Raw genomic sequence first — 23,989 nt, 5'->3', positions numbered from 1 at the left:
GGCTGTCTTTTCTCTGTGAACTCACATGATGGAAAAGAACAAGGGACCCCTCCTGGGTCTTTTTTTTATAAGGGCACTAATCCCATTCATGAGGGTTCCACCCTCATGAACTAATCACATACCAAAGGCTCTGCCTCTAAAAACCATGACATGGGGATCACCATTCCACATATGAATTTTGAAGGAATACAAACATTCAGGCTACAGCAAGCTCCTCCTCCATTAGGCACTGGGGGTAGAATGATGAAAAAACACCTGGTCTTTGTCTTCATGCAGCTTTTAATCTAGTGAGAGACAGACATTACTAGAAATATGGAACTACTGACTATGATAACTGATGGAAAATTATGGAATGCTACAGAGAGAAGACAGCATTATCTTGTTATTACTTTTTTTTAAACAGAAACATACAAAATATCAGTTTCTTTAAACCATAGATATAAGTCAAACATGACAATACCTTTCTTCAACTACATAGTTGCTACATTAGATACACACCCATATATAAACATATGTGTGTATATATATATGCATACATAATGGTTATAAATAGAAAAGGCAAGGAATGAAATGATTATAGATTAATATACAATTTCTATAAATTCCTTCATCTGGATTCAGAAATATGTATATTTTCATACCAACTTTGCATCTGCTAGCCCTGCCCTAGTCTTCCCTGCATTTGTGTGTCCTTTTGAGAAAATCTGCAGTCACTTAATAAACATTGGCCTCTTTCATGCAAAGCATTGGGTTACTCTCTGAGGAAGGACAGACCATCTCCTCAGTGAGCTTGCTGACAAGAGTATCAGCACAAGAAAAAGGTGACAGAAAGGAGTAAAATAAGTAGTAAACAGAGGGAGAAATATAGAGAAAGAGTAATTAGCTACTAAACAAAAAAACTCTTACTATTTAGAACTTTATATCCATACTCACTGAACTTTTTTATCATGTAGATTTAAATCCATAAAATACATCTTAAGAATATTTCTAAACTTGTTATTGAGTACCCTAGAACGCTGATTCTGTGTTATGCTATAAAGCATATTAAAGCAATACAGTTTAGACTATTTCCAGGTATAAAAACCTACATTTAATAATCTCTTCAGGTAACAACAAATTCATACTACCAGCTATCGCTTTCTCTGTTCCATTCTGGGTGCTGAAATGGGCAAATCATGCGGGAAGCCAATAATTATTTGGAAACTTTCCCAAGTACCCAGAAAATCCATTAAACAGAGAAGCCTTTCCCTTTGGTTGCAACTTTGCAAGAACGAGTGTTGACTCAGCTAAAGCACTGACTTACAGCTTAATGGCTTAACGTTAATTTTAACATGCTATTTCTCTGACTTTACTAGATATCAAGAAAAAAATAGATTTAGATTTCTTTATTGCTTTGGCTCTTTATTTTAAACATAAAGTGGAAAATTACTGTTTCAGGAAAGTCTTCTGGCATAGAAAAATCTACCAAAATGCTAAGTTAAAATATTCAATTAAGAGGTTATCAAAGTGATAATACACAGGGGGGATAAATCTTGGTTTGGAAATATTTTTATTTCAAAATGAAGACACTGAAAACATAAGAAATCTAAAAGTTCTATAAAACTTCTTCAAAAATATTTTGTGTGTGTTGTAGTAGCAATAAACATGTGTGCCCCCCAAAATGATTATCAAGTAGCCAATACAAATAGTAGCCATTTTAATCTTGTTTTAATTATACATGTTGGTTACTTGACTTCAGCGTTGACTCAGTGACTAATTACCACATGTGTGAGTTCTGAGCAGTATGTTTTCACACACTTACAGATTACTCTGTGAAGTTTATTGAACAACTTAAACAAGAATTCTCCCTACCTTTCCCAAACATTGTCAACTCAAAAGGGACAGGGACATTACAGATAAAAACACAGAAAGTCCACAGTCCATCGCATATGAAATTAACAAGGCGTCTTAGAACAGGGAGCGTTCACTACAGTCAAGTGTGTCAATTAGGTAAAGAAGGTGGGAAAAAGAGGAGTGTCTTACTTTGTTTCTAAAAGAGACTATAAATTTAAAATAAGAATACCATTGAAAACATATCCTTGAAGTGAGCAGATTCCCACTTCTAGATGATTCTATTTGTAATGGTGCTCACTTTGCCTCCTTGCTTTGCCTTGTTCCTAGAAAGCACTGGGAATGATGTTTGTGTATTTGGCCCAGAGTTACTGAATGCTGGTGAAGGCACAGGTGAACGAGAGATACGGCAGTTAAAGATAGGTGTCTTTACAAGTCGCAATAGGCATTACGTAAATTTCTTACATTCTTAGTTATATGACTGTATTTTGTCACTATGGATTTATGATTATCTGTGACTAATAATGTTACTAGGAAAAATAATTAACATTTTCACACAAGGGTCTCTTTTTTTCTGGTTTTTTGCTTTTTTTTTAAGAGGAGAGGGGTAAATTTTAAAATTTTCTTCCCTAGTGTAATGTGGGTTATGAGTAATTCTTACTTTCTCTTGAAAAGTGTCATAAATTATGCTGACAGGCTTTAAATCTCCAAAACCTGCATATGAATATTTTTAATTCTCACTTTGCTTTGTCTTTTATGGCATAATCATTAACAAAGGGTCTTATGGCTTAAAGTACTGAAAAGCTGATTAGATGGTTAGTACTGTACTTCGCTGAAATTATTTTCATGTAAAAAAAATACCTTATCCTAAAAGATGAATAAAGTAACAGGTTTTTATAGACTGCCCACAATATATTAAGATCAACCTTGCTTCAAGACCAAGCTTCTTGAACTTTTCTTATATCTATTTAATATTGGCCTGTATAGTAATTAAATCAGTGAAACAAATGAACTCATAAACAATTAATATAAAAGTGTTTTTAAGGGAAAAAATGTTATGAGGGGGGCCCCAAAGGGTCATGGGATGAATCGCTTTAGAGGGGAGTAAGGAGGGGTTCTGTGAGGTGAGATCTGAATAGTAAGCAGGAACCAGTCACATCAAAAGCTAGGGACAAAGTTCTCCAGGTAGTGAGTGAGAAATGAAAATTCTCTGAGATGGGAGTAAACATCGTGTTTTCAAGCTGGAAAGAAGCTGGGGGGACTGCAGTCTCACCGTGATGAGAGTATGGTTTAAGATGAGGTGGAAAGAGTAAGCAGGAGGAGACCATAGTACTTTATATTTGGTCTATAGTACAGAGGTCAGATTTTATTCTAAAAACATTGAAAAATGGTTAAAGATTTTGAGCAAGAGAGTGCTGTAAGATGATTTACGAATACAAAAGACTACATGACTACTGGATTATGGGGCGCCAAGAGCAAAGGTGAGATCTTTCAGAGGGTTTTGAGGTAGTTTAGGTGAGAAATCATAGTGGTGTGGACCAGGATGCTAGCAGTAGAGATGGGTGGTAGAGACAGATGGAGATCAACCAATTAGGGGGACAAAGAAAAAGGAGGTAGAGATGGCAGCACGTGCTGACAGACTGGATATAGAGGTTAAGGGAAAGGGATATATCAAACACACCTTCTAGATTTTGCCTTGAACAAATGCATGGATGATGGAGGCATAAATAAATTGAGGAAGATCGGGGAAAGGACAGGTCTGGGCAGGGGAAGAGGGACTCAAGTTGTCCCTTCGGCATCCAACATATGCCCAGCAGGTAGATGGATTTACTCATTTGGTACTCAGGGAAAAGTACACTGCTAGAAAGTTTTGGAATCATCAGCACACAGTGCTATTTTTGGCCATGGACCAGCTGAGAACGTCTGGAGAAGGAGGAAATGAAGGTAGAGATAAGGAGCTAGCCTGGTCTGAGCTTTGGAGACCCTTAGCACCAACAGGTAAGGTGAAAAGAGGATGCAGATGTCACATATTTATTTTTTCTCACGTAATTTTTTTTTAAATCTAAATTAATTGCAAGCATTTAAAAATAGGAGACATTTGCATGAAAATCTGCATTTCTGGCATCTGTTGTAAAGTCCAAAGACCTGCTATTTTTCCACCGGCATTCGCATTGGACAACATCAGCGGGAACCAATACCCTGCTCCCCTTCAGAATGGAGCATGCGTGCACAGCACTGGCATGGTCTGTTCCACTCCCTGGTGTTCTCAGCACCATGGTGCACCCGTCACTTCCCTCAGCCCTGCTGCCCACCTGGGTATTTGCGTTCAATTTAGCTTTCATTTGTTTCGGTTCTCAACACTTGACACATTATAGGTTATCAATTTCATTGTTTATTAAGAAGCAAAAGATCCCTTTTGCCTCCACGATTGATTCTGTGATAGTATTATCTTGATGTCTTGCATACTGAGTGAAGACATTAACCATACCAGTGTATAAAACCAACAATGTCTTTTCTGCAAATTATGGATAACTGGACCTTACATCTCACCACAAAGTGGAAGTGGTCTGAGCAGAGTCAAGTAGATTTGAGCTCTAGCCCTTTACCACATAAAGACACATTTCCAGTAATTAAAGAGTGTGTGGTTAATTACAGCCAAATGAAGAAGAATGACTCATGCGAATGTTTTGGTTTCCCCGTACCCTTTGAAGGAAACCTGTATTACAATTAAAATCTTGGAAAGTGTGTTTATATTAAGAATGCCATTGACCATATTAGTGAAATATTCAAATTTTATTTTTCATTTTTTTCCTATAACATATTCCTTAATCTATCACTGTGATAATCCAATTTGGTTTTTTAGTCTAAAATTATAAGAATTAATTACTATTTTTTTATGCATAAGTCTTTGATAACATAGATAAATTTAAACTCTGAAAACTATTAACCAGAGCAGATAACCCTGAGTTGACAACAATACTGTCTCTAGTTCTGGGGCGAGTTATATTGGACTTAGCAATGGCAATAATATTAATCAGTGAATATTAACATTTAAAACCACTATGTGTGATGCACAAGAGAAAATGCCCTACCTAGGTCATCTCATTTAGTCCCCACTACAGTTCTGTATGAAGGTGGTTATCCCCACTGAAGTTGAGAGAGGTTCAAAGCTTGCCCCTAGTCATATGGTTATTAAGTGGAAAGCTGAGATTCAAACTCAGGCAGGCTGATTCTCATGCTCCTAATACAGCTTCCGCCTAAGCCTTTTCTTAGAGACTGTTGAGTCAATCAGTGGGTAAAAATGGCTCTCATTTTATTCCATTCAATTGATATAAATATGTCTCAGAAGAAATCAAATCACTATAAAAAAAAAAGTTCAGTGTTGGATCTTGGAGAAACTATTCTTTTTTTTTTTTAAGATTTTATTTATTTGACAGAGAGAGAGACAGTGAGAGAGGGAACACAAGCAAGGGGAGTGGGAGAGGGAGAAGCAGGCCTCCCGTGGAGCAGGGAGCCTGATGCGGGGCTCGATCCCAGGACCCTGGGGTCATGACCTGAGCTAAAGGCAGACACTTAACGACTGAGCCACCCAGGTGCCCCTGGAGAAACTATTCTTATGAGAGGTATTCCTATTTCTTTTTTTTTTTTTTTTAAGATTTTAGTTATTTATTTGAGAGAGAGAGGGAGAGAGAGCAAGAGCGATTGCACAAGCAGCAGGGAGTGGCAGAGGGAGAAGCAGGCTTCCCACTAAGCAGGGAGCCCGACCCCGGGTCAATCCCAGGACTCTGGGATCATGACCTGAGCCAAAGGCAGATGCTTAACCGACTGAGCCACCCAGGCGCCCCTAAATTCTGTTGTCTTTTAGCGCTCCATACAGCACCTTTCTTCTACTACTTTGTGAGTAGTTGGTCTTACAATTCAAGTGAGACAATTTGCCTGGATTTTGTGTTGTGTATGAAGATACATGGCCGAAGGCAGACACTTAACTGACTGAGCCAGCCAGGCGCCCCAAGAACCATTCCTATTTCTTGGAGAAACCTGACCACCGTGGTGATTCTTAGGAGTTAGAGGAGCAAGGTGGGGTGGTGACTGCAAATGAATACATGCCATCCCTATCCGCAAATGAAGACTATCTGGAACCCCCAGGGAAATGGAGGAGACATGAAGAAGTTGGATTATATAGATATAGATTTGGGGTTTTTTGAAAAGTCTTCAAGGTGGTGTTCCTGAAGTCTCTCCTGTCCTGTTAAGCACTAGTAGGTTAGAAGAATCATCAAAAGTTGATGAGATGTGGATTTCTCCGGAACCAATGCCTTCTAGGAACTGTCTTCAGAAAGAGCACAGGAAAGAAGTCAATGTCGAAGATAGAAGCCGGTTCGCATACCTGCCACACTCTGGACCTCAGTAAATGTTGGGCAGTAAGAGCCACTGGGAACTCACAGTGTGCCAGGCACGACGCTAAGTTCTCAATGAATCACCTCACTTAACTCTCATAAGAAACCTAGGAAGAAGGTGGCTTAACTCCATTTTACTCATGAGGAAACTGAGTCACAGAAAGGTTAAATAACACAGTTCGAGAGTCCATAAGCTTAACCAGTAAATTATGACTGCCAAAAAAACAGATGAAAGAATCATGAACGTGGAAAAACAAAACCCACAAAGAACTTAGCAGACAGTTAAACACCCTCATCACACTTTACTTCTTCCTGCTAGAAAAAAAAAGATGAAGAAGAGACGGAATATCTTTCAGGATACTAACACAGCTTCAGGTTTACCTCTGAGAACAAAGAATTTTAAACAGTGGATCCCCTAAAGCTGCTTGGAGGCTCCCAATGCTTGTTTCAAGCAAAGAAGCTCACCTTTTATCAGATTTATGTGGCAAATTTTTGTCTAAGACATCCTGTGGGAAGAAAAAGTTCTACCATCCCAGAAAAAAAAAAAACAACAACAACTTTTTTTTTCCAAATAGTGCCATAGATCAACCTCGAGGCTCCAAAACAATGATAACATTTATCCTTATTTTTTACTATGAAACTTGGATAAAACAATAACATGGTACACATTCATGATAAACATTACTCAAAACAATACTATAGTTTGGTGTTGGGCAGTTTCCCATTACAGAATCAATTTAGCTCTAAGGCAAGGAAGGCAGATGGATATGGTCAATACCCAAGAGCATGCCGTGAGTGTTTTCACCACAAGCATTTTTGCTGCAAACATTTTCATGGTCTGATTGGTGGTAAGGCAATTGTGCCATAAAAGATAAAATCACAAAAAAAAAATGTTTTAAAGGGACATTCATGGGGTGCCTGGGTGGCTCAGTCCGTTAAGCATCTGCCTTCAGCTCAGGTCATGATACCGGGGTCCTGGGATCAAAGCCCTGCATCAGGTCCCTGCTCAGTGGGGAGCCTGCTTCTCCCTCTGCCCCAGCTTGTGCGCATTCTCTCTCCCCCTCTATCAAGTAAATAAATAAAATCTTTTTTAAAAAGGGACATTCATTTAAAAGGATATAATGAAACATGGAATATGAATAATAAAATTAAAAAGATTTTATTATGAAATACAAAATATTTGAATACATTTAAAATGTGTGTAGAGTCATGGCAAATCTGAGCAAAGAAATGATTTTATTCTGTGGATTACACCTAAGCACTCGTCTTCAGAGTCTTTCATTCATGGTATTATGCCTTTTTGTGTGTGTGGTATGTATGTATGTATTTATTTATTTTGCTCTTGGTTCATTTCCTTGTTCAGCATCTTACTTTTTCTTTCTTCGATAAAATGTCTTCCTTCATTAAGAGACTGACCAGTTTCCAAATACTTGGATGCATATTTGTAACTTAGGTGTTTTTTTTTTTTAAAGACTTATTTATTTTTTATATATATATAGAGAGAGTACACGAGCAGATTCCCTGCTGAGCACGGAGCCCCACAAGGGCCTCTATCCCACGACCCTGGGATCATGACCTGAGCCAAAATCAAGAGTCAGCCGCTTAACCAACTGAGCCATACAGGCGGCCCTGTAACCAAGCTTTGTGTTGCATTGTAAAAGCCTGCTACATTGTTGTTAGTTCTTGGCATATTGTTACCTGTCCCTTAATAGACATTCCAAAGTTCTATGGGAAACATGGGTTCAAACTCTGTGTCGCTGTACGAAGGCTAAGATTTATATGACATAAAATGGAAATATTGCATCAGTGGAGAAATGAAACCAAACTGTCCACCAATTGACAAAACCAATCAAACCAAATGGGCAACCAGTTGTTTTGTTGTGTTTTGTCTTGTCTTATCTTTTATGGCAAAATTGCCTTATGGCCAATTATTTATGCAGCTAAAGATTTGCTGCAAAAATGCCTGCTGGCAAGCAAGGCTCCAGTGAAAACCCCCTAGCACCAGTCTGTCTACCCGCAGGAAACTAGCACCTTCCACAGTGTGTCTTACACATCCAAACCTGCCATGTGGCAACAAATACCACAAAAATAAGGAACCATTTTTAAACCTGGTGCAGTTTTCTCAAATGACTCATCATGAAGCTGACAATTGAGTCTCTGCCTACCAGTTTGGAATGTCAGGAAGGAATTAGCTTTTTCTTCAGAGTGATGAAAAAATTTTGGTAGTTTCTCAACACTGTGAAAGTAATTAATGCCACTGAATTCTACACTTAAAAATGGTTAAAATGGCAAATTTCATGTTATGTACATTTTTACCACAATAAAAAGAATTCAAATGATGTTGGCAGAGTTTTTTTCTTAGGAGAGGAGTATTTTTTTTTAAAGATTTCATTAATTTATTTGACAGAGAGAGACACAGCGAGAGAGGGAACACAAGCAGGGGGAGTGCGAGAGAGAGAAGCAGGCTTCCCGCGGAGCAGGGAGCCCAATGCGGGGCTCAATCCCAGGACCCTGGGATCATGACCCAAGCTGAAGGCAGACGCTTAGCTGACTGAGCCACCCAGGAGCCCCAGGAGAGGAGTATTTTTAATGTCCTTGTTTAGCCATCTAAAATATATTGCCCACTTTTCTTTTTTTTTGCGTTTTACATTAGTTTAGGAAATTCAAAAATCTTGACCCTAATTCATCCATACCCCAATGAGAAAGTAACCAACACTAACACTGGTTATTTTGCACAGTCCACAATTCACTATAAAAAGACAAACTTCAATCCATAACACCTTCTCTTTTTTCCATCACGTGTATTTCTTTGGCCATGAACTGCCATAAAAAATGATTATACTTTTAAAAGAATTAAGAACAATAGATAATAGTCCAATACCGTATTTCTACGTTGTTTTTCTGCAGCTAATTACTTGTATCCTATTGTCTGGAAGAGTTCATCTAAATGACACAGCAATACAAAGATGAGTTGTTTGGTCATGCAGTAGCTTTCATAATTTGGTGAAACTGAGTGATGTCCTCTGGATTTCACAGCAGAATTTGTAAAATAATAATGAGGCCCTGCTGTTTCCCCTGGAGACAACTATGGTCTTTGAAGGGTATCAAATCTTTCAAGTCATGGTCACTGACACTCACTAATAGAAATACGAAATTTCTGTGACTTACAAATTAAACTTTTAAAAAATCCAGTCCTTTAAAAAAAAAAGAAGGTAGCAGGAAGGGAAAAATGAAGGGGGGGAAATCGGAGGGGGAGACAAACCATGAGAGACTATGGACTCTGAGAAACAAACTGAGGGTTCTAGGAGGGAGGGAGGTGGGGGGATGGGTTAGCCTGGTGATGGGTATTAAAGAGGGCACGTACTGCATGGAGCACTGGGTGTTATACGCAAACAATGAATCATGGAACACTACATCAAAAACTAATGATGTAATGTATGGTGATTAACATAACGTAATAAAAAAAAACAGTAAAAAAAAAATAAAAAATAAAAAATCCAGTCCTTCCAAAATGAGCATATGTATACTGCCTAGTTTTATTTATTCTTTTATATTTTTTATTTAAAAAAAAAAGGAAAACAAGCAGTGCTCATTCTGATGATCGAGTTGTATTTTTATCTTTTGCATTTTATTTGCTTTGCAACTGCCTATTGATCAAACAGGTTGATTTAAACATTACTTTCAAACTGCTTAAGTTTTTGCATCCAAAGATGAGATTTGAGACTTACTCTAGGCAAACCAGGTGCAAAGTTGGTCATCGGCACTCATGCTCAGTTCCCTTTTCTGCTCTTTGTCCCTGCGCTCTCCCCTCTCCAGCTGATGTGTTTCCTGGTTCATCCCCATCATGACTACCCGCCATGGGGAGCCTGACACAAATTCCAATGTCAATGTTTCCATCAGGCAGACCAGTCAGCGAAACACCCAAAGATCCTGACTCACTGACCAGTGCTCCCTCCTATGTCTTTTTTGTTCTGCAAGAGGCCACGCTCGCCAAAATACTCAGTGTTGTATGATCTGCAGTGTCAATCTTCTAAAAACAAGCAAACCAACAAAAAACATTGTTCTCAAAGCCATGCTGGTGGTATAGATTAATGAACACTGATGGCGCTCAGTCACTCGATGTGTTACACATTATACACATCTTTCTTAGGCTTTCAGCCATGCACTTCTGGCATTGATTACTTCCACGCCACAGCCCCCCCCACCGCCCCCCCCCAAAATAAGAATGGTAGAATTTTATACATTCTGGCAGGCTTGTTAGAAAAGTTATTTTGTGGGAAATCAGTGGATTTTTGGTATCTGCTCTATTCTCAATATTATACCACATAAGTCATCATCCACTCATAAAAAAAAATCACCTAAAAAAACCAGAAGCCTACACTACTAAAATACTACAAGATGAGGTACAGTAAACCACAGAAAAAAATTAGAAGTCCCAGTCCCTTGTACAAGACTTTTGATCTTTGCTTTAACTCTTTAATTTATGAAACACTCAGACCTTGTATTCATTCTGGAACACCTTATGATTATGTGAAACCACAGAATAATTTCTACATCTCCTTTATGACACAGGTGCATTTTATGTATTTTTCACCCCACAGGATTCAAAGCTTTATAAGAAAGTAGAAGGTTAACGTATGCCAAAATTATCCTCGTTATCAGGCAGTATCATATTTGAGAAAAACTGGAAGATCTATGCAGTAGGAACAGTTAGCCAGGAGTGCATGCTCAGCTTTTGATCAGACATGATTCTAAGTGCTCTCTGTGTCTATGAGGTCAGCTATATATGATAGATGCTCCTACCCCTAATTCACAGATAAAGAAATTGGAGCTTAGAGGTTGCACAACTTGCTCAAGGCTACAGAGCTAGTAAATTGAGGAGGTGAGGTTATAACAAGGTGTCACATTGCAACCCTTGTCCCTAACTACTATAATACCCCTTATCCCTGTGGATTTGGACATTAGTTTTGACTTTAAAGTAAAAATCTTGTGAGAATCATGAAACTACAACCTCCTGAAGCTCTGTATCGGGTCTCAGCTCAAGCCTTGGAAGTGTCCTTCCAGGTACGAGGTAGGAGTTGTTCCCTACAACCTTCAAGCATTACTGAGCAGTCTACAGCACTTTCCTCCTCCTGGAAAGAGGACACGTGGATGCAGCCATTAGGGATATTGAAGGGGGAAGATAACAGGTAGGGTAGAGTTGGAGAGATTTACCTTTCATCCCTTAGGATTCTATGATCCTAAATAAAAAGATAAAGAATAAAATATAAAGGAGATGCCTAATGAGCTGGATTTATGATTCATTTTAATTCAGCCATTATCCTCTTATTTTATTATCTATTCCAAGAGAGGGCATTAATGGTTTTGTTAAACTTTTCAGTTTCTGAGGATTGGGGCTGACTTATAAATGAAATATGGCCATTTTAAAATACTCATTCTGATTGCTGTATGTTAAAAATATAACCACTTGTCTATTTTTGGACGCTTCTTATTTTAAAATCTGAATTCTGTGTACGCCGTTAACTAAGTTAAGTTATGGGATCTGTCCGGAGCTCCTCCTGAGCTGTGTATCCTAAATGATTAACGGCCAAGATTCACTCAGTTCCTACCTGCCCCAGGCAGGAAGGGCTACAGGGCTTCATGAAAGGCAGCTTTTGGCAAGCTTCGAAAGCTGTGTGTAGATGCTAAGGTGTGTCTGTGTCCGGGAGTTTTTATATTGCTTTCTCATTTTCAAATCTTGCACATCCCCAGGAGATCCTGTCAAGGTCAAAAGCACAGTAAGCTAACCGGGGGAAACCCCAGAGAAAGCCAAGATGTGACAAGCAGAGCTGGCTCCCTGGAGAACGGCAGCCCCGCTGACTTGGCAGGATTGGACTATTGCAGTGCTCTCTGGAAAGCTAGCTCATTCTTGGAGGAGGGAGGAGGGAAACCAAAGGGCAAGGAAGAGAAAGGCGGGAGCGAGAAGATAGACTATAAAACAAGATGTAGCGGAAAGCAAAGACAAGAAGGGGTAGAAAGAGACTTAAGGGAACAAAGAAACAAATAATTATGTGGTTAATCAGGAAATAAATATAACTTTGGATATACTTTTAGCAATTAAGTTTTGAGGAATATATTTCAAAACTTGGAGTTGTTCTTGGGTTGTTTTTTTTTTTTAGGCATTGGCTAAAAATACCTTTCTGATGTCTACTCTTTGTGTGAAAATAAAATACATACATACTGCAGAATGACATATCACAAGTGTGTATTTGAATAGAAACCACAAATGTGAGGATATTCTAAGTTCTTTGGCCAGAATAGGATGAAAATTGATCATGTTGCTTTATAATTTTGCTGTAAATAAAATAGAGATTTATCGTATTAGAAAGCTCAAGTGGGAAGAGAAATTTGCCTACCTTGAAATTTTTTGGTTTGTATTGATGAAATTCATCATAATCTATGTCATTTCACTTGGTCTTGATTCCGCATTTTTGATATTTAAATGTAGGATAAAACAGAATTTGTTGTTAAATTATCAAACTTTGATGACTGTGGAGTTTTATATTCAGTAATCTTCAGTTATTGTAATTAACATCCTTCTTTTTATCAGTGGTTTACAAGACATGACTACCTTGTAGGTGCCCTCTAGGTATTAGAGGTTACCTTTCTATGTGGTTCAAAAAATATTACTGTACAAGAATGCAGAGAAGCTTATCACCCAACGCTACTCTTTGTCAGATACCCTGTATGGGTAGCATGTTTCATTTTATTAAAAAAAAAAAAGCCTAAAAGCATATTAATGGTTCTTCTTCTTCTTCTTTTTTAATTATAGCAGAAAATGGCCCCCGTCTACTCGTGGAAGCAGAACAAGCCAGGGTGTTCTCATACAGAGGTGGCAATGTTACACTGCCATGTAAATTTTATCGAGACCCTACAGCTTTTGGCTCAGGAACCCACAAGATCCGAATTAAGTGGACCAAGCTAACTTCAGATTACCTCAAGGAAGTGGACGTTTTTGTTTCCATGGGATATCACAAGAAAGCCTATGGAGGCTACCAGGGTAGAGTGTTTCTGAAGGGAGGCAGTGATAACGATGCTTCTCTGGTGATCGCAGACCTCACCCTGGAGGATTATGGGAAATATAAGTGTGAGGTGATTGAAGGATTGGAAGATGACACTGCTGTGGTAGCATTAGATTTACAAGGTAGGTATCTATAAATCATTTTAAACTTGGAAATGATAATTAATCATTTTTCATGACAAGTAATGTCTAGTGGTTACCATAGTGATAATGTGAGAAATCAGAAGTCCATGCATAGTGGGTTTCTTTTCTTTTGTATTTTGCAGTCTGTCAATGATTCCAGCTTTCATATTTGAAATGTACACACAATGATTATACACAAAATTGAAGCTATTTGCAAGTAGGAGAAACGTGCAGTGGAACTGAATTACTAATATTTGGAAATGGCCTTACGCTATTCAAAATTTAAATCTTATGACATGGTTATGGAGAAATTCAGATAGGATCCATTTTTATTATGCTTCTAAAATTATCTCAGTTTCAAAATAATGGCAACTTTTGTGAAGGACATCTGCTAACTAAAATACGTGTAACTGTATTCTATAAAGTAACTGTGAAATCTTAACAAAAAAGTGCCCTCCAAGTTTATTTAAATAAGTAAGAAGTAAACTCTTTTAATGGTCCAGAGTCTTTTAGACACCAAATACCAAACAATATAGGCATTCTGGGAGAATTATTTTTTAAGTATGTAATCTACTCAGTAGGTTCAAAAACCAAAATGTAGAGAATGCTAAACAATAAAGTGTGCTTGCTGCCCAAAGCCCACCCTCTATATGCCCCACCAAGAGGGAAACTCTTCTCTGTTTCTCACGCATCTCAAAACATCTTATGTTCACGAATTTCAGTGTTTCTCTACACTGAAGGATGAATTTTTTTGGCTACATTGATAGAATACTTTCCTTCCTTATGCACATAAACTATAGGTGTGTGTTTGCTAGAAGCTCCTTTCACATCCTAGGACAGATTTGTGCCTTTGGGAAAGAATCTGTTTGGTCCACTGGAGTATCACTGAAGAGTTGACCTTCTGAATCCCACAGAATCCCATCACACGTATGGAGACTTATTAGCTTTATGTATCTAATAAATTGCACGATGTCATAAAATACATTTTTGTGACCTTCTCCTGTCTCTCCTTTTTTCTCTTGTCTCTCTTAGTTGTAGTTCTTGGCTCCTGATTACATACCACCTTGTACTTTCAGTTTTTATTGAGTCACATGAATATCCATAAACATTGGCATTATTCAAGATGAAAGAAGTGATGGCCTTAGAGAAAACAGTTAATCATCAAATATTAATGACAGCCAATTTTCCTGATCGAAGGGGCATCAGGCAGTGGACAGACCCTCAAGCTAGTAGTACCAACCAAGACTTTTATGTTAGTACCAACTCTACCAGTATGAGTTTTGTAACTGGGGCAAGTTATTTAATCCTTATACCTGGCTTCCTCAACTATGAATAACAGGTTGAATGATATTACCTGTTCAGTTACTTTTTCATCTAAAGTTCTGTTTATATACCATGTATTTCCTAAACCTAAGTAATTCACCTGCCATACTTACTGTCTCCCTACATTTATTTTAAAATGAAATTTTAAGTGAATAGAAAGCAGTAGAACTTGCCAGAAATAGAAGGGAACCATAAAAATAAATACAACGAATATAAGATACTTCCATATTCCACCTGGATACCTGCTTGCTAATAGCTTTGAGCATGGAGCCTGCTATACCTTTGTTTAAAAAGGAGATTTACAATGTGTCAGAGGATGATGCACTCCAAGGTCAAACTGTATTCCAGACATAATTAGAGGTGTTGAAGAGAAACTGTAAAGAGTAACTTTTTCCTGCCTAGGCCCTTCACCATCCCAAATCACCACGTTTTCCATGCTATTGGAACACTTCCCTACCATATAACCCATTAGCATATGAGCCAAGGAAATGTGTCCAAGAAACCAATTGAACTGATAAATATTTTTATAAGTACTGTTTCAGTGCCAGGAGATGTGAAGATTTCCAAATCTTGGTTTTTTTCATTCATTAGTCTGACAGGCTACTAAAGATTCTAATATACTTTCAAGAGTAAGAATCTTAAAATAAGGCAGAAATTATTATCTTGTAGGTCAACTACACTTCAGATACAATAAATAAAGTAAATGAGGTAGAATTTGGTTATAAAGTAAGCGGGTACAAAGCAGTTGCTATAATCCCATGCGCTGTGCTTGGCTCACTTTCAGGAACCTCCCCCCTCCTCCCGACAGATGAGACTCAGGGAGGACTTCTTTTCTAAGGCAACATGGCCAGTAGTAAGAGCTAGAACTGGAATCTGATACCAAGGACACTGGAAGAAGCCTACGCTTTTATCCACTGTGATCTGGGGGCTCACAGGAAGGATTCTCCGGTGGAGAGAAGACCAGAGACCTCGAACAGGCAGAAGGGCAGCCACCAGCTGCAGGGGATTCTTAACGGCCCCAGAGGGACTTGGGTGACAACCTACAGGCTGTCTTTTGGTCACACGGCATTAACTGGTGCGCTCATGGTAGTGCTTCCATTCCCCTCCCTGCAGGTCGTGCATTTCCGTCTTTCTTGTGTGCTGCAGAAAGTGTAGAAGCAGCCATTAGCCAGAGGACCTGCCTTGAAATAGCTAACATTTTAACATGTAGCATTATACACACAAATCCATTTCTGAACAACTGAATAAAATACAAATCTTCAAAGAGTAAGATCCAAGTTCTGCTCCACAGCTGTGATGCTCTCCAAGCCCCTTACAGAGATTTCCATTATAGCTCTCATCACACTTTGTTTTGTAAAGGTTTGCCAACTTGCCTTCTCCACCCGTTAACTACAATCTACTCGAAGGCAGTCAGGGGCCAAGAACAAAGTTAGTACTCAGTAAAGAGCTTACAAGTGATTGAATGTTGGATACAACGGGTTAAAACTTTCGAATACACAAACAAAGCATGCACACCATGGAGAGGCTATGGAAAGGCCCGCAAAGGAAGGAACACTTGACTGGGGCCACGGAAGGTGAACCTGGTCCTTCCAAAGGTAGAGGGCATGAAAAAGCAAGGGACAGGACATCGTGGGGTTGAGAGAAATTTCTCAAAGGGAAAAAATGTGAACAACAGATGCCATAGAGAGTCTGCATCCACATGGACTGGTTTAAGGCTCTCAGCTTGGCAATAGGATAAGATAAAAATTGTTATCATAGCCAATTTCAAGCATTTGGAAAAACAGACTCATATACTGAATCCCCGTATACCATTGTCCAGCTTCAAGTTATCATGATAAAGACACCTTATTTTATCTTGCTTTATATAATCCCAATTGCACTGAATAATGTTCAAGAAAAACTCAGCCTATTATTTTCTCTACATATGCTGCAATATGAGATAAGGACTCATTTTTAAATGAAATTGCAAAAAAAAAATTTTAAGATAGTCACTGTAGAATAGCATTTGAAGAAGCTTGGTTGCTAACCTGAGGATAAACATTGAAAGTGACTTGGTAATTTCCACATAGTCTGAGACAGATGAGCAAGGTGCAGTGATTATATACCTAAGAGTTTAAGGGCTATGTGGCAAAAGAGATTTTGTGGTTATCCCTTAATACCTTCAACCCAGTTTTTTACTTTTTTTCATTATCAGTTACATTCTTACATGTGACCATCAGGCAAGTTTCACTCAAACTCCTTGTCAATCTTCTAATGTACATAAATAAGGCCAGGGAAGCATATCATTTTAAATGTCATGATGATGGTTTTTCAGCTGTACTTGTACAATGTTTTAAATTATATTGGTCCTTTAATACATGCTAAATGCTATGTTCTCCAAAGAATTTTTCCAATTAGGAAAAAAATCATTCTTCTTTAAGATGTCCAAATTATATGGTTTGTATTTATAGTACAAGATTTATTCTGTCTTGGATTCAAACTAATATATATATGTATATATATATACATGTATATATATAGTTTGCATATCAAATTATGGGCCCTTTGAAGGAACAGGCCACACCCCAAACCTGTATTCTAGAGCACCCAGCACAGTGCCTTACTCTTAGCTGTGACTGAAGAATTGTTTCTTTTTTTTTTTTTTGAATCATACTGATTCAAAATTTTTTTGAATTTTTTTTTGAATCATACTGATAAAAAAAATTGTAAGATTTTTTGAAAGACTGAGTTGGAGTTAGCTGTGGAAACAATTTTTTTCACATAGAATCTCCGATAGGGTAACACCCTCTGATTACTACCAATTACCCACACTGCTAGAAACAACACCCAACAAGATTAGCCTTATGTGACCATAACGAAGAGATTCAGGTCACTGGAAATTAATGAGTAGCTTGGTCTACAGAATTCATTCCAGCAATTAACAAATAAATAAGGATATGAAAAACGTGATACTTTTTTTCCAATCTCCCATTGTACTGGTTTTCTGCTGGTGAAAATGGGGCTAGATACACAAAAATATAGTCTGAGAGGTTTTAGAAATAGAAAAAAAATCAGATATGTGTATAGCACTGATAGGCAATAGAAGGGGCACTGAGGAAGGTAAAATTATACTCCATGGCATCTGTCTTTCTATTACTCAAGTTCCTGAAATTTACGTTAGCTTTATATGGGCTACGGTATGGACATCTTTCAGATGTCTAACAAATTGATATTTGCCAACAACTAGGATGAACTGGACTGTGCAATTATAAATATTAAAGAGCGTGTTTTCGAAACATATTTCTACTGACTAAACTACTCACATTCTTTTCCATACAATAGATCATCCTTATTAATTCCCTTTGTCGTGATGCATACCAGCTCTTCATGGGAAAAGAAACAACTTTTGATTACATTTTGACATATGAGTATAAAATAATCATACTTGGAAAATAATCACATGCCCTTCGTTTTCACCGATGGAAGTTTAACTTGTATTTTTGTAATGCTGGATGAAAGCAATAAACATCTGCTCCATAATTCAGCTGCAGGAAGTGCACGTTTTTCCACTGAGACAGGTTTCTGCGATTATAGTCTTAGATGTTGAAATCTTAACTCGCTGGAACTAAAAATAAGTAAATAAATAAAATACTAACAAACATGCAGTTCCAGAAATGCCCCTGCTTGTAAGAAACATCTGATTATTGAAATCTGTGCACCAAATGTGCACAGTACAGTGAAACTTTTACAACTTTGGCTGAGACACAGAAAATGACCTTGATTTACTTGGGATGTATTCTTTCCATAATCATCAAACATTAATTAAAATTCAAGTAAATATTTTGAATTAATATAATGATAAGTTGACCATTTATTTCTACAATTGAAAAATAATGAAGTTTCAGTACTGGGTTTCACTATGACTTTAAGAAATGTTTGCATGAAATTATGTTAAATTTGAAAGGAACTTAAAAATACATTACACTGAATTTGGAACTGAATCAATCATGGTTCAGTAACATTCAATGGTTAATCAAGAACCAACTACTCAAGAAAATTTTTTCCTAATGCCCATGAGAGTCCACCAAATAACACCACAGTGAGTTCAAACCAGAAAGGCTGTCTAGGTCTTGAAAATCATTGTAAATTAAAATATCCTGTTCCCTTCTTGAGACATTTGGGAAACGGAATCCAACCCAAATGGTTTCTCTCTCCAGACTGAAACACTTTGAGATTTTTCTCTCACTTAGGGTCTAGCTGCCAAGGAAATCTCAATTGGATAAATTAAATATTTTTATTTTCATTGGCATTGCTGGGGTTCTGAGGAAAGAGGATGAAAGGCATGAAGGGACAGGGAGAGCTATAGCAGTTCCTTCCCAGCGCTAACTGGGTTCTTAGCTGGATGCCTGGAAATAGCTCTTCTTAGATAGAACCATCTCAGGCTCCCCTCCACCCCCATCACTGCAGGGGGCAGTGGCAACTGAGAGAGTCTTTTCCTCCTTCCTTTTGGCGCTGATTCAGCTTACAGATCCTTCAGCCAAGAACCTGAGAAGGCAGGATGAGATCAGGAAGCCTTCCTGGATCCCTGCCTCTTACGGAACCATGCCAGCTGGACTACCCCAGAGGGACAAACGTGTCCTGCAGAGGCCTTGGGGGAACACGACTTGATTTAGGCTATTGAAATTTCTTCTGGTAGAGTCTTCCAGGACAATTTATAAAAGAAAACATTTCCTGTGTCCTGGTTACATGATGAGTGAATTGTACATTCATCTTGAATAGGGTCTGCGGTCTCATAAAACAGCCCTTGCGATATAACCCACCAAATTACTGTGTCAGTGGGACAACTGTTTATATTCCACAAGCTAAAGTATTAATTATTTCTAATTATAACCAAAAATCCAAGGCAAGACCTTGACTAACCACTCTGAATTAATTGTCTTTTACGGGGAGACATTTTGATGCAGGGGTCCTTCTGAAAGTCCAGCAAATGATACAAGTTTGCTTTCTGTTGATGTAATTCTTAGTGGTTCAATAAAATGCGCCCAAAAGTCAGGAGGTGGCTCAGTCACCTCCAGTGATTATTTGACCAAAAAGAACGCTTTGGGGAAGCCATTGCATCTTCCCAGGCAAAGTCAAGTGCCAAGTCACACTGTTCACATTTGTTAAGGGTTTTTGCCCAAATAGTTAACTTAATTCTTTGGCATTAACTCAACTGATGTTTATGCTGTATCCACCTTGTATAGGACAAGCTTTGGGAAGGTTTTTTTTTTTTGTAATAAAAATGTTTTTAAAAGCTGGTTTCAGTTGGCAACATATGAATATGGAAGCTGAAGAATTATTTTTAAATGAAAGCTCTCATTTTGGTTGTGCTGTTCAAGGACAGAAAAAAAATAAGATTAAGGGCTACCCTTAAAAGTTGAAATGGATAACAGAGCCAGGATACCCTTAATGGAATATGGAGTGAGGTATGCCCCCACTGTAAAGAACTGGCTTATTAATATGAAATAAGGCTGCTTAATTAGGTTTCTGTTAGATATGTAAACTCACTTTGGAGTTTCTCCAAGTAAGAAACCTCCTAAGTGAAAGTTACTTAGATAAGTAAGTTTTTAGGAGCATATGTAAAAGAAAATATGTATCTACATTTGAATCATTTGTTACCATATTTGTTTATACATTTAAAAGGCTATCCTAAGTGGGGCACCTATGTGGCTCCGTTGGTTAAGCATCCAACTCTTAATTTTGGCTCAAGTCACGATCTCAGGGTCTTGGGATCAAGCCCTGAGTCTGCACTATGCTCTGCACCATGGAGTCTGCTTGAGATTCTCTCTCCCCCTCTCCTTTTCCTCCCCCACCCATGGTACTGTCTCTCTAAACAAATAAATAAAGTCTTTTAAAAAACAGATAAAAAATGAAGGCTATCCTAAGCTAATTACTAATTATATAAGAATAACTACTAAGAAAAAGCATGGAGAATCCTGATAAATACCTTCTCTCTGAGCACTGTTTCTACATCCTCTACCACTATTAGTATTCAATATTGACTTTTTCCTAGCTGAAAAGGACTCAGTAGTAATCCATTTTAAGGTTATTAACAGAAGTAGCAGAAGGTAAATTCTCAAGGAGGCTATTTGAAAAAGATAATCTATGGGTGAATCATTCCAGAAAGGAGAATTTTAAGGCTTGTATTGAACTCTTAGCGAAAGGGTAAATCACTGAAGTCATCAAACCGCCTATCTCACTGTGAGATGCTCAGAGCCGAGAGGCTGTTTGTAGGGGAAAGGGACCACAAGAAACCACTGCAAGTTGACCAGAACCTGCAACTTCATCTGCTGGAGATTCTATTATGTTTTCACCAGTCAAGCAACATTTGCTCACAGTTGCTACTTTCTGTACCACTAATCCCTCGGTCTCTCCTTTGCACAGGTGTGGTATTCCCTTACTTTCCACGACTGGGGCGCTACAATCTCAATTTCCATGAGGCACAGCAGGCTTGTCTGGACCAGGATGCTGTGATTGCCTCCTTCGACCAGCTCTACAATGCCTGGCGGGGCGGGCTGGACTGGTGCAATGCCGGCTGGCTCAGTGACGGGTCTGTGCAGTATCCCATCACAAAGCCCAGAGAGCCTTGCGGAGGCCAGAACACGGTGCCCGGTGTCAGGAACTACGGGTTTTGGGATAAAGACAAAAGCAGATATGATGTTTTCTGTTTTACATCTAACTTCAATGGTAAGCTATTAACTGTACCACCTTCTTTCCTGTCCTGGGGACCAATATGTGCTGTAACACCACACTCAGTTTTTAATCTTATCTACTTAAAAAAGAAAAGGACACGGCTTTGATGTATCGCCCTTAGTTTGAGAAGATGCAATGTTCTTTAACGTCATAAGTTTTAAAAATACCCACGTGAGCAAAAGTGCGTATTTCCACTATTCCTAGGTGTTATTGCATCCGATTATAGTTAGAAAACAGTTTAAATTGACATATTCTATGGGGTCTGTTTCTTATTGACAAAGATGATGCTGCCGCTGTGTGTGATAGAGATGTGTACCCTGGGATACAGATCTCTTAATGGAAGTGAGAGTAGTCTCTATGTCACGCTCTCCTTCTCTAAATTACAAAGTCAATTATGTTCATAGTTGATCAGCAAAACTCAAATAAAGAGAAAGCTCAGAGTAAAGAGAACTTTGCAAAAAAATAAATAAATAAATAAATAAGTAGCAATAACACTGGAGATGAAAGCAGAAGAAAAGAGATCCAGGTTGCCTCCATGTCGATGATTGATCTGTTGCCTTCAGTGTAACTCCCAACCCTGTCTTGCCCCAACCAGAACCAGCCACACAATTTGTGGGGCCCAGTGCAGAATGAAAATATGAGTTCCTTGTCCAAAAACTATGAATTTTAAGATGGTGACAGCAGCATCTTCAACACGTGGGGCCCTGTGTAACTGCCCAGGTCACACGCCCATAAAGCAAACCCCGGCCCCATCATTTTCTATTTCACTTCCCTGGCGACATGCTTTGGGAAAAATAGCAAGGGATCAGGGATGAACCAACTTTCTGTAAAGGGCCAGATGATAAGTATCTTTGGCTTTGTGGGCCATGCGGTCTCTGTCACAACTACTCAATGTAGCTCTGTATGTTGTAATGCAAAACAGCCACAGACTGTATTAAACGGATGGCTACGGCTGTGTTTTAACAAAACTTCTGGGGACCCCTGTGCTGTAGTTTGTGGACCTCTGGTATGGACAATAGAGCCAACCTTCTAACTCATGTTCCCAGTGGCCTCTACCGATCCTCCAAATCACATTGTCTTAGTCTTGCCAGAAAGAACTGGCCAGCATTAATTTATACTTCAGTCATTATACTATATGTAATGGAGGGCGAGGAGACATCCCATTACAATGTGTAATCAGGTAAGAGAGTCTGATTATAGTCTACCTGAGACTCAAGTCTGAGGAAATCTTCAGTGTAGCACTTCAGCCAGTTGAGGCCATACTTTATACACTGTCTGCATCTTTAATATACATGGAAGGTATTTCAGTAATTAACTTTATTCAGTGAGTGGTTAAGACTCATTCGCTCTTTCTTGTGCAATCAAGAAATGGTTAGGTGTCAGGGCTCCCACTGAATAAATAAATTCATCCCCTTTGCTAGTAACTGAACAGACTGGGTTCACATTCTGGGTCTGCATTACTTATGGCAAGTGACTTCCTGTATTTTTTGCATTTTCATACTGTAGTCTTTGAATCAGAATAATGTCTTATTGATACCTGTAATGAAAAGGACTTGAGGGCTTTTGATTTTTTTTAAATGGACTTTTATGTCAGGAATGTTTTTTGATCTTTTCACATTCAAATTTTGCCTCTCCAGAAACTTGTGCTAGGGTTCAGTCTTGCTACAGCTAGAATTTAAATAGCTCTTGCTTTTAACATGGAATTCTGTCTTCTCTGGTACTACAGAAGGGCCCTTTTAGTCACTAATTAGCTAACAGAAACCGCATCTGTCATTTCCCTTCTCGGTTTCAAAGCTATAAAAGGGCATGTCTGAACACATACTAAGGGGCAAGGAAAATGGGAGAATGACCGAGGGGCGCTAGGTTTAACTGACAACCCTATGTTCCCCGAACTTGACAGACACTGCATCTCCCCCTTCCCTGAGAAACACTTCCGTTTGGGCTCCTTCCATCTCTGGGCTGCTCAGGGGCAGACAGGCCCCCTGACTCTCTCTGCTTCTCTCCACAGGCCGGTTTTACTACCTGATCCACCCCACCAAGCTGACCTACGACGAAGCGGTGCAGGCTTGTCTCAACGATGGTGCTCAGATCGCAAAAGTGGGCCAGATCTTCGCCGCCTGGAAACTTCTAGGATACGACCGCTGCGATGCGGGCTGGCTGGCGGATGGCAGTGTCCGCTACCCCATCTCGAGGCCGAGGAGACGCTGCAGTCCCACCGAGGCTGCCGTGCGCTTCGTGGGGTTCCCAGATAAAAAGCATAAGCTGTACGGTGTCTACTGCTTCAGAGCATACAACTGAGCGTGCCCCTAGAGCACATCAGTTTTAAAGTCATTAAGAACATGTGAAAGGGTTTTTTTGTGTTTTTTGTTTGTTTGTTTGTTTGTTTTTTTTCAACACGAACTCATGCAAGTTACCAAAACTGTGATAACCCTTTTTTACTTACTGGAAAGAGTCATTTTCATAAAGACCAATTCATGAATTTGTTTTTGTAAAGCTATCATTCAATATATATTATAAATTAATATAATTTTAAGGGAAGCGCTAGATA

General features: G+C 38.7%; 1 protein-coding gene across 1 annotated transcript in view; it reads left to right on the top strand.

Moving 5' to 3' along the window:
- HAPLN1 (hyaluronan and proteoglycan link protein 1) overlaps positions 1 to 23,785 on the top strand; it is a 29,748-nt gene extending 5,963 nt beyond the window's left edge. The window contains exons 2-4 of the mRNA XM_021699561.1: positions 13,036 to 13,407; positions 21,133 to 21,435; positions 23,450 to 23,785. Of these exons, the coding sequence (XP_021555236.1) occupies positions 13,036 to 13,407; positions 21,133 to 21,435; positions 23,450 to 23,739 (965 nt within the window). The 3' untranslated portion in view covers positions 23,740 to 23,785. The remainder of the gene's footprint in view (positions 1 to 13,035; positions 13,408 to 21,132; positions 21,436 to 23,449) is intronic.
- Positions 23,786 to 23,989: the final 204 nt, after the last annotated feature.

Source organism: Neomonachus schauinslandi, chromosome 7, assembly GCF_002201575.2.
Source record: "Neomonachus schauinslandi chromosome 7, ASM220157v2, whole genome shotgun sequence".
NCBI classification, from domain to species: domain Eukaryota; kingdom Metazoa; phylum Chordata; class Mammalia; order Carnivora; family Phocidae; genus Neomonachus; species Neomonachus schauinslandi.
The sequence above is the reverse complement of the archived record's forward strand: the minus strand, read 5'-3'. Positions and strand labels throughout refer to the sequence as shown.